This window comes from Grampus griseus, assembly GCF_964374135.1.
Source record: "Grampus griseus genome assembly, chromosome: 17".
Lineage (NCBI taxonomy): Eukaryota > Metazoa > Chordata > Mammalia > Artiodactyla > Delphinidae > Grampus > Grampus griseus.
This window is the reverse complement of record NC_139011.1, coordinates 49,131,155-49,150,662: the sequence shown is the minus strand read 5'-3', so window position 1 is coordinate 49,150,662 and position 19,508 is coordinate 49,131,155. Positions and strand designations below refer to the sequence as shown.

The following is a 19,508-nucleotide window of genomic DNA, read 5'->3' as shown; positions in this document are numbered from 1 at the left end:
TCCCCTGTGCGCCCCGCCGCCGCAGAGTTGACCAGTCTCTAGAAGAGAAGAGTCCGCTCCGGCTCCGGATAAGCAGCGGCTTGGCGTGCGCTGCGCGGAGAATGGACGGCCTCGTGACCTCATGTCCGGCAGGCTGTAGTGCCTGCCGAGCCGGCTCGCGCAGGGGGTGGAGCCGCGGGAGCGGCGGGCACTTCCGGAATCGATCGGCTGCTTGAGTGCCCGCGCCACCCGCTACCATGAACGAGGAGGCCATCTGCAGCGTCCTGCCCACCATCCCGTACCACAAGCTCGCCGACTTGCGCTACCTGAGCCGCGGCGCGTCCGGCACCGTGTCTTCTGCCCGCCACGCAGACTGGCGCGTTCGGGTGGCCGTGAAACACCTGCACATTCACAGCCCGCTGCTCGACAGGTAGGGCGCCCTGGCGGCTCCACCGCGGAGCCCCGAAATCTGCGTTCCCCACCCCACTGGCTCTAACCCCCGGCAAGCGGGCTCTGAAGCCCAAGCGACGGTGACCACTTGGGATCGGCCGCACACCTCGTCACCTCTAGGCAGCCGTTCAACGCTTGGGCTAACATGGTGGGGAGAGCAGGCTTCTCTGGAGATGCAGCAATCACGCTTCTTTTCACTGCCCTCTCCTTTTTTTCTTACTCCTGGGCCTCCTTTCTCCAGACACCAAAAATCAGCAATCACAGCCCAACTCTAAACGTCCTCTTTATTGAAGTTGGGTTCTGTTTGCTTTGTTTTTCCCTTTTTTTTTTCTTTTTTGAAGTCGAATTCTAGGGCTGCACTGCCCAATAGGTAGCTCTTAGCCATAGGTGGCTATTAACTTTTTTTAAAAGTGGCTATTAGAAAATTTCAAATTGTATATGTGGTTCACATTATATTTTTATTGAACAGCACTGCTGTAGAGTCTGGGACATTTTGGTTTGGGCTTTTTGTTGTTTTTGGTTTACACATGTAGGCATGAAAGTTTAGATATCAGACTCAATTTAGTTTCTCCTCTTACCGTCACAGGGAAGGAAGCCTGTCTCTAGAGGAAACTTGTATTATTTTTGCTAACAATAAACTGAAATCAGAAAGCTGTTAAATGACCAAAACTTTTGAATGTCTCTCCCATCCTGGACCAAGTTTAGTGCAATGTCCAGATTTCAAGGGAAGGCTAGATTAGTTCCTGTTTCCAGAAAAACCTTTCAACCATATATATTAATCAGTGAGTCTAGTCACTAGTCTTGTGTATTTTCCTTCCAATAGGAATTTAACTAGACCCTGCATTCAATTCTTAGTGAGTTAACATCCATGACTGCAACATTCTCCTCTCCTCCCCCTATATCTAAAGTGAAAATACATCATGCTAGATGCCTGATTAGCCAGAGGCTGTCAGTATCCAACAGCAGATAAATTCCTCAGCTTCAGCCCTGCTAATGGTATTGACTTTCATCTGCCTGTGGCTTTTACTTGCTCTCTTGCTATCAGGCTTGGATGGGCTAGATCTCACAGTAAGTTTGAGACACCTCTAGAAATTGTTCCCGCTTCTTATGTACCATAATCCTGATTTAGTGATATACAGGGTATATTTACCCTGGGTCTTGAATTCTGTGGAGCAATTACTGGGAAATTATATGTATGTAGTCAACTTTGAAGGGTGGTGGTTGATTAGAGAGGGTAGATGTATTTTAGAATCAACTATTAAAATATGTGGAAATCTAGCACTGATGGACTCCTTAGGTATTTTAAAGGAGATTGATCCTCCCATTTTGGATGCTGCTTCTCAAGATTTTAATTTATCTAAGTTTTGTGCCATTTGGGGCCAAGAAATGAAGGGAGTTCCCTCTCGTGCTCATTAACAATTTCATCATCTAAAATTCTTCACTAAATCGGGTAGGAAATTAATTCTGCCGTCAAAGACGCCATAAGGACCAGTGCAACACTCTGGCATTACTGCATCACATTTTTTCTTCCACTTGTTTCCTAGAATGTTAACATTAGCTGTATTTATGTAGTCTGAGCATAGGACTGGGCTCTGCAGTTGACTCACAGGATGTCTTATGTCCTCACTTAATGAAGTGGGAATAACAGATACATGTACTTCTTGGGCTCTGGTGTGGATAATGTTTGCATTGTTCTTTGAGATCACAAAAGAAAACTAAGTTTATGTGCTGTAACATGTTCTTATTTTAGTGATTGGTGAATTATTCTCTGTAACCTGACTTCTGCCCATGAGAGGACCTTCCCCAGCAATCTCCCAACGCCTCATGAATAGGTCTGATAGGTTGTTCAAATACCTTGTGTAAACAGTGTAACTGTTTTGTAACTGAAATTTGTTATGGGTAATTTTGGTAATATGTCTGTAAAAGCTGTTTTACATTTTTATTTTTTTAATATAAAAACCTAGTTTTAAAGTGTTCTGGCTTTTTCTGTTTTCCCACTCATTCTTCCTGAAATCTGACTTCAAGAATTTTCCTTCTCTGATTAAGCAGTGAGTGGAAAAAACAAAGGCTTTAGCGGCCCACAATTGCAATTCAAATCTGACTCCAAATCTGCCACTTATTGTTGGCATGACCAATAGAAATTATTAATTTATGTGAGCCTTCGTGCTCTCATATATAAAGTAGGGATAATGAAACCAACTGTAGTAAAGTGGCCAACAAATAATAGGATCACAAGAGAAGGAAGAATGCATCATACTCTTCATGGGAGGAGGAATTAGTACATTAAGTATCAATAAGATATCCCCTAGCATGCCCTCTCTATAATTCTTTCTCAGAGTATCCAGGAACCTTCCCAGCAAAGGTGCTACTCAATAACTGTCTTGTTGACCTACATTTCATGAGGCAAATACAGACCTGTTTCAGCTTAGGAAATATAAATTTAATTAAAGCAGGTCTCACAAACTGGTAAAATGGGTTGCCTCACAGTTGGGATATTAAGTGGCTGAAGAGCAGGGAGAAGAAGAGAAACTCTTTATGCATTCTTGAAATTCTTGAATTTTGAAACATGTAAGTATATTACCTCTTCAAAACATAGATGACTAAGATGTTTTTGCTTTATTTTGCTTATTGTTTGTTTTTAAAGGAGGCTTCATAGTCTGGTCTGGAATGTCTGTTGCTTTTCTTATTTCAGCAGCCATTCATCAAGAGCTTGGGTGGTTTAAGCACCAACTAATCATCATTGTTTACCTAATAAGCTTCTCCTAGAGACAGTTCTCTTTCTATCACTGCTGCTACCAATACCAAATCATCCATGGAAAAAAATTGGTGACAAATGCAGTTCCCTTCATATATATGTACACACACACATACGTACACACACACATACATACACACACATATACACATATATATATGTATATACCTCCCTTAGTCAATCAGGTCAATCAGTCAGCCACCAGAGCCTGGGTATTCTATTCAGCTAGTGTTTTTCTTTCTATTTACACTGCAACCTTTATAGTTTCAGACTCTCATTGCTTCACATCTTAACTAGTATTATAATCTTCTAATACCTGGCTTTCAAACTCTACCTCCTTCTGCGGATCCTACACCTTGCTGCCAAGTTAATCATCCTAAAAGTTTGTTCCACTCCTGTCACTCCTGTGCTCAATAACCTGTAGTCACAACTCAGTGACTACCAAATCAAGTGTAAATGCTCTCACCTGGCTTTAAGGCTCTGAGATGAGGCCCTACCCTACCCTATTCACCTCACTCCCTTTACACACGCTGTTACACATCCTGATTCATATTAAACAATTTGTCATTTTCCAGATATAGCCTGTACTTTAACTTCCTTGAGTTCATTTGATACACATCTATTAGACAAATTCTGTGTGCCAGGTACTGTTCCAGATCCTGGGGAGACACAGATGAAAAAGAAAGGCAAAATCTCTCCCAGCTTGGAGAGGGACCACATATCTTGGATGCCCTTTTTCCAGTGGTTGAAATTCTATCCATCCTTAAGATACTGTTGACATCTCTCTCTAAAGGCTGTAGCAACTCCCTTAGCCCAGATTTACTAGTTCTCTGAGCTCCCTATATTTATTTATTTATTTGCTTGCTTATTTACTTGTTTTTGATGGCGCTTATCATATTCTGCCTTATATTTTAAGTATTTGGTTTTCTTTTTTTATTTGCTTTTCTTATTTTTTAACTTTATTGAGGAATAATTGACAAATATAATCGTATATATTTAAAGTGCAAAACATGATTATTTGCTATACATATACATCATCATGGAATAATTACCAATATCAATATAATTAACACATCCAAAGACATACAAGTGACCAATAGGTATATGAAAAGGTGCTCAACATCACTAATCATTGGAGAAGTGTAAATCAAGACCACAGTGAGTACTTATTTTTCTTAAAACGATTTCTGGACAGTTTGAGGTCACAGACTATGTGTTTTGTTTTTTGGTTTTTTTAAACTTACTGGTCTCCATAATGCTGAGCACAGTTCTTTATTCATAATAAATGTTCAATATTTATTTGTTTTATGAATGAAAAATCAAATGAACCTGGGATCCAGAGTTAGCCCAGGGATCCATTATAAGCATTTACCTGTTCTCAGTGTCCTTTTCCTGTGTTCCAGTATATAATTTCTAAGCATTATTGACCCTTATGCAACTATTATCATCTAGTCATTAAAATCTACAACATTTAAGTGTTTTAATATTCAGGATATTTAGAAAATTTTTACATGGTATGCAACCATAAAATTTAATATAATAGTCTAATCAAATTTGATCATTTTAATACAACATAAACTTAATGTAATTAGTTCAAGCACCTATCATTCTAATATAGACTTTATAAACTTAAACATGGTATTCTTTCCCTTTCCTGAGAAGAGTACAATAATAATCTGTATGTAGCACTTTTTTCTGTCAGTGGCTTATACAGGTATTTTGGTCTCTAAACAGACCTATGGAATATATAGGGTAGATATTATCCCAACTTTAAACACGAAGAAACTAAGAGAAGCTGCATAATTTACATGAGGTCAAAAGCTAATGAATGAAAAAATCCAGGATTAATTAATATTTATGGGCTTGATAATTGTGTATTTTTCCTTACTTTGAAATAATTACACATTTTCTTTCTTTAGTGAAAGAAATGATGTCTTAAGAGAAGCTGAAATTTTACACAAAGCTAGATTTAGTTACATTCTTCCAATTTTGGGAATTTGCAATGAGCCTGAATTTTGGGGAATAGTTACTGAATACATGCCAAATGGGTCATTAAATGAACTCCTACATAGGGTAAGTATTATACATTTTCAGTCGTTATAATTCTGTTATTCAACCTATATAGTACTTTCGTTTGACAAATGATCAGATTATTTGGGGATATATAGATGAATCAAAATAAGAATAATGAAAAACTTCACCATTTATGGCTTCTTTTGTGTTGTTAAAAATACTGTGGGGCTTCCCTGGGGCACAGTGGTTGAGAGTCCGCCTGCGGGTGCAGGGGACATGGGTTCGTGCCCCGGTCCGGGAGGATCCCACATGCCGCGGAGCGGCTGGGCCCGTGAGCCATGGCCGCTGAGCCTGCGCGTCCGGAGCCTGTGCTCCGCAACGGGAGAGGCCGCAACGGTGAAAGGCCCGGGTACCGCAAAAACAAAACAAAACAAAAAAATACTGTGGAGTCAGACCCTGCATTCTAAGTGACCTAGATTATTTTGCTTAGGTTACTGTTCCTGAGGTTTACATTGAATTCGAATATCCACATGTATATATATGTAAGAGAGGAACAGGAGAGAGAAAAGAAGAACTCTGCACACCATACAATTTATTGTTAGTTTAAGCCAGATTTCATTTTATGTTAAAGACAATGTAGGGTTCAAATTAAATGTTAATAATACCAGTTCATAAAGTTCTGAATTAATAGACCAAATAAATCTGAGTATCAAATACATGAGCTTTTCCAATAATAGACAATGGCATGAGCCATGTACCTTTTTCCCAAGGTATCAGTTATCTGGCTTTAATTGTGAATCCCATCAGTAAATAGATATGGCCCGGTTGTGGGGGGTGTCCAAAATATGTGTATCCATCTATTGTTGTTTGCTTGCTCTCATATTACTAAGATTATCTCTAGCCTGCAGTTTCTGTCAAGAAATATTTTTAAAGAACTCGGTCTCTTTTGTGAGGGGTGCTTTAGTTAAAACTGAGTAGTAACATAATCTGTAAAATCTAGTCACTGAACACTCCTAAATTCTGATACATCACAGTGATCTATAAGCAAACAAGAGAGAATGGGTGCCACTGTCACCACTCATGGAGTGACTTCCTCTGTATTTCGGGATACAACACATTCTGTTTGTGACAGGACCATCTGAAACAAGGGCAGAGTAAAGTAACTAGTGTCAGTGTATAAGATTTGTGTAACCAACGCAGCAAGTAAGATACAAATACTAATTAAACACAGTTTCCTTTTGTTAAATGGGTATAAGCATAAATTCTACTGTTGTCTTCCCATACCCCAGCACCACAGTAGATGCTCTGGTACCCAAATTTGGAGCCCATTAGAAATTCTAGAGCCTCCTACAGGGGGATTGCTGACTCCTGGAAGGAATCATAAAATACATAGTGAGCACTCATCTACCTTCCTCTCCATGATCAAAAGCTTCCATATAGCACTATACTGCAGAGAGGCCTTGTTACTTCTTTAAACTATATAATTTTCAGAAAAAGTTACCTTTTTAAAGATTAAAAGATTCAGTTACTCAAGGGGATGGGAATCTGTGTATACAAGAGGAAGTAATGTTGAACATTTGTGTTTTGTGTTTCTTTCGGTGTCCTGTATTATTAGGTCAGGATTTATCTTGAAGCACGTTCCCCCAACCTCACAAAAGATTGTTGAAAAAAATCAAAATACTATGTAAAGACAAGTATTTTGAGCCACTCCCCTGCCAAGTTAGTTAATCAATGAACTATAAGCTGACCCATTTGCAGAAAAAAAATTCTTAACAACAGTTTTGAGCTCAGTGGAAGCATACTTTTTCATATTATTTAGTAAAATGTACCCAGTGGCATGGTCCCTGATGATTCATAGTTGGATATTCCCAAATTATCTAATTATTCTGAGTATGTTCATTCTCCTGGGAAGCTGTATTAACTTTTATGTTCAGAAAACATTTAAGAAAGTTCAGATGACTGTCACTTGTAAGTACCAGGAAATAGAAAACATTACATTTTTAATGTTTCTATGTTATATATACTTAGAAATGAAGATGATTTTTGTCTCCTTCACAAAAGCAAAACTCCCAAATGCTAATTTTTCAAGCTGAAATGCAAGTAAATATATGATTTAAAAATATGAAGTATTAATGCTTAGTAAGTAAATATATTATGGTCATAATTTTAATTGATGCAGTGGTTATCATCGTAATCAAGTATGGTTTTATATTAATAGGAAACTTAAAATATAAATTTTGAATAGAAACAAATTGTGTGTGTGTGTGTGTGTGTGTGTGTGTGTGTGTGTACACATTCATGGGCACAAGTTATTTGATAAGAAGCCATAGAATGGGAAGATGGGTATGAGTATAAATATATGTCTGGGTATTATACAGATAAAAAATAATTTAAAACTGTCTCAACTGAAGAAAGACCCCATACCATGTAGTTGCATTACCAGTATAAACTAAAAGGAAATATCAGTACTGTAAAGTCATTATTTTCTCTAATAATTGAGGAAAGTAAGATACAAGGATGTTAAATAACGTCAAATTGATAATATAAGAAAATGAGTATTTTTTGCCCTGAATTTAATTATACCAGATATTTAGTTTAATACTATATTTCCTCATGGAATATTTCATTTTCTAAGTGGAAATAAATTTGGCCACTAATTTTAGTTTTGTTTCTTTCCACATATATGAAGAAAAATGAATATCCTGATGTTCCTTGGCCATTAGGATTTCGTATTCTGCATGAAATTGCACTAGGTGTAAATGACCTGCACAATATGAATCCTCCTCTACTTCATCATGACCTGAAGACTCAGAATATCTTATTGGATAATGAATTTCACGTTAAGGTAGTTACTTTTTTTAAAAAAAAAAGCTTATCTGCATCCTTGTGTTTAATAGTTTTAAAGACTTTTTAGTTATTTCTTCTATCTTACCAATTTAATATCTCTGCCTTTTCCATAGCCCCTAATTCAGTGCCACTTCTTCCTGCTGCAGTGAGTTAGTTATTCCTAGACTACAGACATTGGTAAAATTATGGTTCAAAATACAGTCATTCTATTCTTAATTTAAATTGTCGATTATACCTTTGTTAACTTTTTATTTTGAAATTATTATAGATTCATAGATGGTTGCAAAGATAATACAAAGGAGTCCCATGTACCCTTCACCCAATTTCTGCCAGTGGTTACATCACATATAATTATAGTACTATTTCAGGACCAGGAATTTGGCATTGGTACAATGCATGTATATAGTTCTGTATCACTTTATCATGTGTAAATTTGTGTAACCACCACAGCAATCAAGATATAGCACTACTCTGTCACAAGAAAGATATCACTTATGCTACCCCTTTATAGTCATACCTTCTCCCCTCCATCATACCTAACTACTGTCAACCACTAACCTGTCTTCCATCTCTATAATTTTGTCATTTCGAGAATACTACATGAATGGAATCATACAGTGTGTGATATTGTGAGACTGCTTTGTTCACTTAGCATAATGCCTTTGAGATCCATTTAAGTTGTTGCTTGTGTCAACAGTTGGTTCCTTTTTCATTGGTGAATAGTATTCCATGGTATGGGTGTACAAAAGTTGTTTAACCATTCAGCTGTTGAGAGATATTTTGGTTATTTTTAGTCTTTGGCAATTACAATAAAGCTCCTATGAACAGTCCTGTGCAACTTTTTGAACAAACGTAAGTTTTCATTCCTCCTAGATGAATGCCCAAGAGTGTAACTGCTTGGTCATATGGTAAGCATATGTTTAGCTTTTTAAGAAACTACCTAGCTACTTTCCACAGTGGCTGTACCGTTGTATATTCCACCAGCAATGTATGAAAGACCCAGCTTTTCTGCACCCTCACCAGCATTTGGTATTATCATAGTTTTTTATTCTAGCATTCTAATAGATGTATAGTGATATAGCACCATGGTCTTAATTTTCATTTTCCTATAATGTTGAATGTTGTTATTTATTTATTTGCCATCTCTATATCCTTTTCACTGAAACATCTCTTCATATCTTAAGACCATTTTCTACTTGGATTCTTTGCTTTTATACTATTGGGTTTTAAGAGTTCTGTATATTTTTTAGATATAAGTCCTTAATCAGATATGTAGTTTGCAAAAATTTTCTGCCAATCCAAAGTTTGTTCTTTTCATCCTTTTAACAGGGTCTTTCACAGAGCAAAAGTTGTAATTTATTTCTTTTATGATCATGCTTCTGCTGTCGTGTCTAAGCACTCTTCACGAAGCCACAGGTATTGCAGATTTACTTCTATGTTATCTTCTAAAAGTTCCATAGATTTATGTTTTACATTTAAATCTGTGATCTGTTTTGAATTAATTTTTTGCATAAAGCATAAGATTTAGATACCTAAAGGCACCAGAGCAGTAGTGATTTCAGTTACCCTATATGTAACTGATGACAGCAAATAAAAAGTAGTTGCTGAGAAATTAATACTAAATGTAACTCACTTTATTTTTACATAGTATTTTGCTACACTTCAAATAATATACATAATTGAAGATTATTATAAGTATCCAAAAATGTTCAAATAAGTAATAAGGAAGTTGGAACAATAGAAAAATAAATATAAAAAGTGTGAGAAAAGTTAAGTGAAAAAATAAACCTTTATTGAAGGCACTCCCTCTGCCTAGAATAAAATGGAAGGTAAAGGAAGAGAGAAGCAAGCTGCTGCCTCAATACTACTTAAAAAAAAGAGACAAATCTATTACATCAGTTATAGAACCATACAGGTAGAAGTGACCTATTCTAGTCCCCTAATCAGCTGGTCCTCTGAATCCTCACTACAACAATCCCTCATCTCCCAAGGCAGTTACCCTGTGACAAGAGAGTGTTTAAGCTCCGTAACTGAATGACTGTGACATTTTTTTATGCGATCAGTCAAAACTCCTTCTCTGTTGCTTCCACTCATCGGTCCTAGTGATAAAGTGAGTTCAAAGTCCAATTTTATTTCCACCTGACAGTCCTTCTGAGATTTGAAGTTAGCTATAATCCCCTTACTTCTCACATACACTTTTCCCTTATACACATCTTTAGTTTCTTCAGCCAATTTCCTTATTACATAGGTTTTAATCCCAGGTGCTATCTAGATGCATCTGTGTTTAAATCTCTCTTAAATTTTGATCCTCAAAACTAATCAAAGTACCCATATATACCTAACACAAGTTTGTGTGGCCAACACATTAGTGAGGTCAAACAAACCAAAATGTCAGAGTTTGGAGCAGAGAAAGGTTTATTGCAGGGCCAAGCAAGGAGAAGAGGTAGCTCATGCTGAAAAAACCCTAACTACCCAAAGGGTTTCAGCAAAGCATTTTTAAAGGCACGGTGAGGAAGGGACACACCTTGGGTATGTGGTCAGCTCTTGCACAAATTCTCTGATTGGTTGATGGTGGTCAATCCTTAGGTGCTAGAAGGTCTGGGGATTACGTGCCCATGATCATCAAGTAGTTAATTTCTTCCATTTGTTGGTGGTTTTAGCATCTGAAAAACTCAGGAAATATGCATCAGATACTATTATCTAGGTACTTTAGAGAGGAGCTAAAGCAGTAGATATGTGGGGGGAGGTCTGTCCCAGGAAGGCCTCATAGGGTCCTGGTCAGTTACACCCTTGATGTGGTGTGATAAATGTAGAATCGTCCTTAAATACTTTACTTCGTATTCATAGTTCCTTACTAATTCGTCTTTTGGGGGGCAGTCCTATAACAACATTCAAGTTGGGCTCAGTGTCAACAAGAAACACTGAGAGGTTTTCTTTCTTTTTTTTTTTTTAATGTATTGTTAATTAAGTCATGTCTCCTTGTCATGTACTTCACAGGATATTTTCTGGACATCATCAAAGTTTATCTTGTTAGATTTGGGTGATAACTTCAGCTCTTAAGACCTCTTTGAACGTTTTTTCTGTAGCCCAAGGATTTTTAACTTTGTCCTCCAGCTTTGTGTCATCTTCAAATTTAATTAGCTGCTTTTTTGTATCTTCAAGTCATGATTAACTATTAAGCAGTACAGAGCTCAAATCAGAGCTACACAACATGGTCTGAAAACCTCCTTTCAGGTCAATATCAATCCTTTTATTAATTAGGGCTTTTGGAGAATAAGCATTCATTTTGTTTGGAATATTCCTAAAAGAGCTGTTATACAGCCCATATTTCTCCATTTTTTCCCATTAGAATATTACAAAAGTCCTTGCTTGACTGCTTTCCCAGGTGTCCTTGTTACCAAGTCCAAGTTCATACTGCTCACTGCAGGACAGGGCCAGTAAATCAACAGACGAGGTGTTGGGGCAAGGAATAGCAACTTTATTCAGAAAGCCGGTAGACCAAGAAGATGGTGGACTAGTGTCCCAAAGAACCACCTTACCCCAGCTAGAATTCAGACTAAAAGGGGAGAGGGTGTGGTTGGTTGTTGCAAATTTCTTGGACTCCTTTGTTTTTGCAGCAGTCCATGTAGGTCAGATCTTGATGTTCCTGTAAACGTCCAACAAGACAAATGTAATTGTCTGTTCTGTAACTTTTTATCTCTGTATGAATAGAAAAGTGTTATACCCTTAAAGGTCAGAGCCTTGAGAATGGGCTGTCTTGTATATTTCAGGCTATAGGCAACATTCTTAACTTGTAGCAAAAGCAATAGAATACGAAGGTTAAAGTAAAAGAAACAGATCCAATATGGAGTCAGATTTATTCTTCCTTGTTACATACTCATGACTTACTCCCTTTCCTTTTCTTCCTCATTATCAGAGTGGCTTTCCCTGACAACCCGCCTAGTTCCTCTGTATCCTCATACCTTGATTAATGCTTCTCCATAGTATTTTTCACCATCTTACAGAACATTTTTTATTAATATGTTTATTGACCGTCTTCCCCAATTATAATATAATAAGCTTCACAAAGACTAAAATGTAGTCTGTTTTATTCACTGCCACCTGCTTAGCATATGCCGTATAGAAGCATTCAATAAGTAGTTGTTGAATGAACAAATGAATGAATTCCAGATCTTCTATATATACCCGATAGGTCTGATAATTTAATAGTCAAGGATATTATTAAAGTACCTCAGAATGTTTTATAATATACAAACTGTTTTAACGTTTACTCTTTGACAGTAGTACTACTGACAAAAAAGGAAATGAAGTCTGTCATTCCTTTATTAAGTATTTGTGGAGCAACAGTGTTGTGCTAGACATCCCAAGTACTTGGGATATGTCGCATGAGGTCTGAAATTGATCACTGGGCTAATATAATTTTTCATTAGTTCTTTCTGGCTCTTTTATCAATTACTCATAAAGTAACCCTTTCATTAAATTTTTAAACCTGGGATTAAGGGTAGTCTCTGCCAATATATAGATTTGCAAAATCAATATTATTTTCCCTTTTTAAAAATCAGAATGACATTTGCTTTTCTCGTATCCTGTAATACCTTTCCATCACCATGGAGGTATTTGCGAGTATTCTAACTAAACCTGAAATATATGTAAAATGACCTGAGATTTGTACTTTATAAACTTTTCAACCTCCTTGGACTTTATTTTCTTCATCTCAGTCCAGAAACTATTCTTGATACAGAAAACAGAAGCAAAGTAATAGGTGATGATGATCCCTACTTTCTCTTTTTCATTGATCAGTAGGGTACCCATGGTCTTTCTTTGAAATAAATAGAATTTAAAATAGTTTGGCTTTGTGTGTTTTTTTTTAACTTTTATTAGCTTTAACACATACAAAACTGTGACCTTTCTAATACTATTCTTACAAATTATGATACTCTTTTATATGCATCTTGTGTGTCTCTACTTTTTATTTTATAAATGTCCCTTAAAAGTCAAAGTTTATCAGTGACTCATGAAAAAGTAACAGTTACCTGATCTACCTATCTTCTTGGAAGGGCCTTTAAATGAAGTGCAAAAAATCTTTTAAAATACTTAATGAAATGAAATGGAAACACACCTTGCTACAGTTTTTTGAAGTAAATTTTTATACTGGAATGCTAACCAGAAACATAGTATCTAAAAGAAAAACATATACTACCAATTAAGATCAACCAGGACTTTTCTACTTTAAAAAGAATACATTCAATTTGTTTATCTGCTGGTCAGTATCAATTAGTGCACCTTAAATACAAATGAACCTGTGGTAGGCTTATTTGAAATAAATGTTTATATGTACCATGTTTGATTTCTCAGCTATTCTGTCCATCATGTGTGGAACTTCTAAGAATACTTAAAGTTATTCCTCATAGCTTCTTACTGATAACTTTATAAATTTACAGACATGGATAGTATTATATAAATGAAAATAGCTATTCTGGTAGGGTAATAAGATTATGGATGAGTTTTATGAATAGTGTGTTTTAATTTCCTCTAGTTTTTTAATCTTTTTTTAAATTGAAGTATAGTTGATTTACAATATTATGTTAGTTTCAGGTGTACAGCAAAGTGATTCAGTTTTATATTTTTTTCAGATTATTTTCATTTATAGGTTATTTTGAGATACTAAATATAGTTTCCTGTGCTAATACAGTAAATTCTTGTTGCTTTTATCATCTTTTTTAGCTAAAAAGAACCTTTACCTTTGAAATGCATGTTAATATCTTGTATAGAATAGAAAAGTTCCTATCCTCTGTCTTCATTGCTGAATGATACCAGGACCCTCAAGAAATCGTGGAACTTGTATTCCTCTCATCATATTCTTCACTTTTTTTTCTTCTCTGGAAGATCCAAATTTAATGAATCGTGTCTTTGGTATATGGTGTTTGTAATAGAGAAGGGGGACAAATATGGTTCCATGTGAAAGCCAAACTAAATTAGCTGATAAAGGGAATTCTGATTAAGTTTTCTAAGTGAGATTTAAGAACATAGATGAAGACCTTAGGTGAAGTGAAAGGAGCACATAAGGAAGCAAGCTCAGAATACATTTTCTCCAGCACTGTATTCAAACCAGTATTTAGCCCAGTAGTTTGCAATTTGTGGGTCAGGTATAAGATGGACCACATCCCAGTTTTTGTTTTTTTTTTAACATTTCTCACTGTGGCACAGAAATAAACTTTGCTTCTCATAGTAATGCTTATTATCCTAGCAGATGTGCAGCTGGAGGACTGTTTTTGCTTTTAGAGAATGAGTGGGAGGAATAAGAGTTTGTAGTGGCAAGTAGAAGTAAGTAGGATATACGGTTCCCCAGAGTCTTAATACCACCTCAAAGTGTATTAAAGGCCCTGAAACTATGTACTGTGCTTATTAGTATTGTATGAATAAGAGCAATCTTTAGAGGCTTATTCCCATGTACAAAACATTAATAATACTAACACACAGGGGTCATTTACTATGTGTCAGATACTGTTCTGAGTGCTTCACTTAGAATAACTAGTTTAATATCCTCAGTACAACCCTGTGTTATGTTATTATCCCCAGTTTAAAGATGGGTAATCTGAGGCACAGAGAAATTAGAAAACTTGTCCAAGGTTGCACAGCTAATTAAGGGGTAGAAGTGGAATGTAAATCTAAGTAATCAAGGCTCTAGAACCCATGTTCCAGAACACATATTATATTGCCTTTAGAAATCAATCCAGCTTATCTTCATGTAGTGGCACCATGTTTCCTCTTGGTCTTTTCTAATTATTTTTCTTAGACTTACCCTTTTATTATGATAATGTATGAAAGATTCATATAGGCTACCCCCTCCCTTTTTGGAGTGGGGCCATAATTTTTTTTAATCTCAAATTCATCTAAACACTAAATAACTTATTTCTTCTCTTAAAGCTAGTGAACATTTTAAGAGTTAAATGATTGAACCACAAATGGTGTGCTGGATAGAGCTCGAGCTATTCCACTCTGTTGACTCCTAAATTGTGCCGTGTGAAGGTCTAAGTGATTTAAATGTCTTCAGAGTTTTCCTATACTCTTTTGTTCACTAAATATTGTTTCTGTTCTTACATTTTTGTCTCCCTTTTAAAAAAAACATTGGAACGTTTTAGATACTTAGTTATAAGATATTGTGTATTGATAGCATCTGCACAAAATTTACAAGTGAAGTAAAACTGTAAAGGACATATCAAAAGTACAGAATGTTTGTCACTGATAATGCTTTAGGCACTCCTTGTCATGGACATAAATATGTTTTTTTACTCTTTTTTTTTTGGTGGTACGCCAGCCTCTCACTGTCGTGGCCTCTCCCCTTGCAGAGCACAGGCTCCGGACGCGCAGGCCCAGCGGCCATGGCTCACGTGCCCAGCCGCTCCGCGGCACGTGGGATCCTCCCGGACCGGGGCACGAACCCGCGTCCCCCGCATCAGCAGGAGGACTCTCAACCACTGCGCCACCAGGGAAGCCCATAAATATGTTTTATATGCTAACTATACTATTGTTAACAGATATTCTTTTAGTGGTAGGCATAAATCATATAATAATGAGTTATACTATATTGGAATTTTACTTATTTCAAAATTTAAGGATACTATTTTTAGCACATTATAAATAAGAACATATAAACCTGAGTTGTAAACAATACCCAGTGACAATCGTATTAGATATGACTAGTTTAGCAGTTTTGTGAGGTATAGGTAAATTTTGAAAGCACATGATATAAAGCTACTTGTCACAAAAAGTGAAGTGTATATACTCATTCAGAATAAAAGGCAAAAATACTCCTGTTTAAGTTTCCAAAACTTAGTCTCTTAAAATTTGTAATATTATGCTGAACTTCAAGTCAGTTTATATTGCTTTTAGAGTTGTTGGGTTCAGCACTATGGAATCCAATTTGTTAAGAAACTAATAGACTATTATAGAAATAAAATATTAATATATATAGCATTTACTCTGGTCTCATGTCTAAATATAATAAATATAAACAAAAACAATTCTTGAATTTTTTTAAAGAGAAAATTTAAAAATTCAATTACTCTTTTCCCTTCCAGATTGCAGATCTTGGCTTATCAAAATGGCGCATGATGTCCCTCTCACAATCACGAAGTAGTAAATCTGCACCAGAAGGAGGGACAATTATCTATATGCCACCTGAAAACTATGAACCTGGACAAAAATCAAGGGCTACTATCAAGCATGATATATACAGGTACAGCATGTTACTTTTGCTCAGAGTTAACCTTGTCTAAAAAACAAGATTAATCAATCCGAATTTTGAAGCTACATTTTAAAAGTATGATTTTTATGCTTCTCTCATAAGTGTGGTGAAAATAAATTAGAGACAGTGGTTAATGTTTTTCATATTAAAGATGCCTTGCTTTGGGAGTTCCCTGGTGGCCTAGTGGTTAGGATCCCGGTTTTCACTGCCGTGGCCCAGGTTCAGTCCCTGGTCAGGGAACTGAGATCCCACAAGCTGTGTGGTGCAGCCAAAAAAAAAAATTAAAAATTAAAAATGTGAAAATAAAGATGCCTTACTTTTTTTTTTAATATTTATTTACTTATTTATTTGGTTGCGGCGGTGGGCTCCTTAGTTGCGGCACATGGGCTCCTGGGTTGCAGCATGCAGGCTCCTCAGTTGCAGAATGCATGTGGGATCTGGTTCTCTGACCAGGGATCAAACTCGTACCCCCTGCATTGGGAGCATGGAGTCTTAACCACTGCGCCACCAGGGAAGTCCTGATGCCTCGCCTTAAGCTACTTTTACATCCTTAAAAATTATTAAAGCATATCTTGTTGTCCTATCAATTTATAATATTCAAGGGTTTTTATCATATGTGACCTTGATAGGGGGAGGGAAACAGTGCAGTTAACATTTAACACTACCAAAAGAGACAGTACTTACACCAGAAAAAGAATCAATAGAATAGGGCTACATGAGACAGCCTTTTTTATTGCTCTTTATTTTGTGTGAATAATAGAATCATGTAATTAAAGGGCATAGCTTATCTAGGTGTTAAAGAATCATCCACAAGTTATCCTTGCCTATAACTTCAAGTTCTTATTACAGTAATTTCCTAATTTTTCAAATTGAATTAATTCCCTTTCAAAACAAAACTGTATATGACTATTCATCATCTTGGTTCTATATAGTGATTCTTTAAGCAGCATTTCACTACATTATTACTTTAAAAAATGGTATCTCACAGTCAGCTTTTAAAATCAGTACCATTTTAGTTTATTATGAATAGTTTATAAAGTACTATATGTATATTTTTATCTTAAACAGCTATGCAGTTATCACATGGGAAGTCTTATCTAGAAAACAGCCTTTTGAAGGTAAGTGTACTTTGACTTCCTTATTCTAGGTGACATCATATTGGTAAGTCATACTCAGAACTATCTGAATAAAGATCACTTATTTTAAATCTGCCTAACAGTCATTTTGTGGAAAACACACTAGAAAAACAACAATTTGTCATTGTGAATCCACTGTATGATGGAAAGTACTGGATTAAGGATCAGAAAAATGTGTAGATTCTTCTTGTTCTGATAGTAATTAACTCTATTATAAGCCACTAAATCTCTTAAGTCCTCATTTTTTTTATCTGCAAAATAAGAATTTTGAATTCTTATTTCTAAGATTCATTCCAGCTATAAAATCGTTTGTATGAAAATTTCAGTAGTGCTTCTTCTAAAGACCAGCAAATACTGAAGAATACTTTTAAAATTTTCTGATAATATTGTCTCTTTCTTTATTTTGAGGTTCATTTAGGTCAGTTTGCTGTGTAACAACCTCAGAATCTCAGTAGTTTACAAACTAAATATTTATTTTTCATTCACGTTGGGTTATTAGTTGCTATGGCCCTTCTTGGCTCTGCTAGGTTCTGCTCAGCTCTGCTGAGCTCTGTTTTACTCTGCTCTCTTCATACTCCATTGGCCAAATCAAATCACATGGCCAAGCCCAGAATTAAAGAGGTGAAGATATAAACTCCTCCCACGAGAGGCAGCAAGTCTGGCAATAGCTGGGATCTAAATATTCCTTTGACAGAAAGGGAAGTAATGAATTATTCCTAAGCTTTTAAGATTCCCTCATGTTCATTTGGTTGGCTTTAGAATGTATTTAATATATTAAATCATAATATATTTCTAATGAATGAAATATATTTGTTTTGACAGAAGTCACCAATCCTTTGCAGATTATGTATAGTGTGTCACAAGGACATCGACCTGACACTAATGAAGAAAGTTTGCCATTTGATATACCTCATCGAGCACTTATGATCTCTCTAATAGAAAGTGGATGGGCACAAAATCCAGATAAAAGACCGTCTTTCTTAAGTTAGTGTACAGTTTTAATCTGGGCCTTTTGAATTACAAAAATAACAAATACACTGTAAATAAAATATTCCTTGAACAACTACGAAAGTTAGCTGACAAGCTCAAAGTTTTTTTTTTCTAATTCAAAGTTGTTTTTATTTTATGAGATGAGATTGAAGTGGTAAGGAGAGGCTGTTGACTATCATCATAAAAAGGTTAGAAATTTATTCCAAGTACAATGGAAAGCCATTAAAGTGAGTTTTTCAGGGAAATAACATGATTAAATTTAAGTTTAGGAGATATCACTCACTGCTATGTATAAAATTGATTGGAGAAGGGCAAGAGTAGAATTTCCAGACCAATCCTGGAGATCGAAAAATCAGATAGAAATAAGATTTATTTCAGAAGTAGAATGAATCATCACCTAAATGTAAACATAGAAGAAAATCTTCATGATCTTGGGTTAAGCAAAGAGCTCTTATATATGACATCAGAAACAAGACCTATTAAAAAAATTCTTTGATAATTGAACTTCAAAAAAATTGAAAAATTTTACACTTCAGAAGATGCTATAGAAAATGAAAAGACAAGCTGTAGACTGGGAATCTTCTTTCCAACTAAAAAAAGAAAACCAAATATATTTTCCATTCAAAACTTATGTCTAGTGCTCATCAGCATTGTATTTAAAAAAAATCAAAAGTTGCTATAATAATGGATTAACATCTTATCTCTTATCTCCCAGAACCATGTAATAGGGTGTGTGTGTGTGTGTGTGTGTGTGTGTGTGTGTGTGTATGTGTATATATATGTACATATATGTGTGTATGTATTGGCTTGGCCAAAAAGTTTGTTTGGCTTCTTCTATAAGATCTTACAAAAACCTGTACGAACTTTTTGGCCATCCCAATACATATCTCCTTTGTCCCCAGTGCCACTTCCAAACTATAATTTCTTCTCCATTCCCTAAAGACTCTAGCTCTTCTGAAGATCATGCCATTAGGCAGTACTTCTCTACAAACTTCCTGGTTTTTCCCTATTGTTCATTGCAGAACAATGGCTTTTGGCTTACTTACTTCTACATCCTGCATTGATCAGTGCTGCTGAATATTTGAGAGGA

The 19,508-nt window shown here is 35.9% G+C and overlaps 1 protein-coding gene across 1 annotated transcript; it reads left to right on the top strand.

Annotated features, from left to right (window-relative positions):
• The first annotated feature begins 134 nt into the window (after window positions 1–134).
• Window positions 135–18,501, top strand: LOC309835437 (receptor-interacting serine/threonine-protein kinase 2-like). Its single transcript, XM_082674888.1, has 6 exons — window positions 135–409; window positions 5,104–5,257; window positions 7,887–8,042; window positions 16,126–16,283; window positions 17,361–17,410; window positions 18,251–18,501. The coding sequence occupies exons 1-6, from the start codon at window positions 237–239 to the stop codon at window positions 18,415–18,417; spliced, it is 858 nt and encodes a 285-aa protein (XP_082531014.1). The 5' UTR covers window positions 135–236; the 3' UTR covers window positions 18,418–18,501.
• The last annotated feature ends 1,007 nt before the right edge of the window (window positions 18,502–19,508 follow it).

Bases quoted from the DNA above. Each gene is read 5' to 3' on its own strand.
- LOC309835437 (XM_082674888.1), top strand. From the start codon at position 237: ATGAACGAGGAGGCCATCTGCAGCGTCCTGCCCACCATCCCGTACCAC. The intron at 5,258-7,886 runs GTAAGTATTATA...ACATATATGAAG, and splicing joins TAAATGAACTCCTACATAGG to AAAAATGAATATCCTGATGT. The intron at 17,411-18,250 runs GTAAGTGTACTT...TTGTTTTGACAG, and splicing joins TAGAAAACAGCCTTTTGAAG to AAGTCACCAATCCTTTGCAG.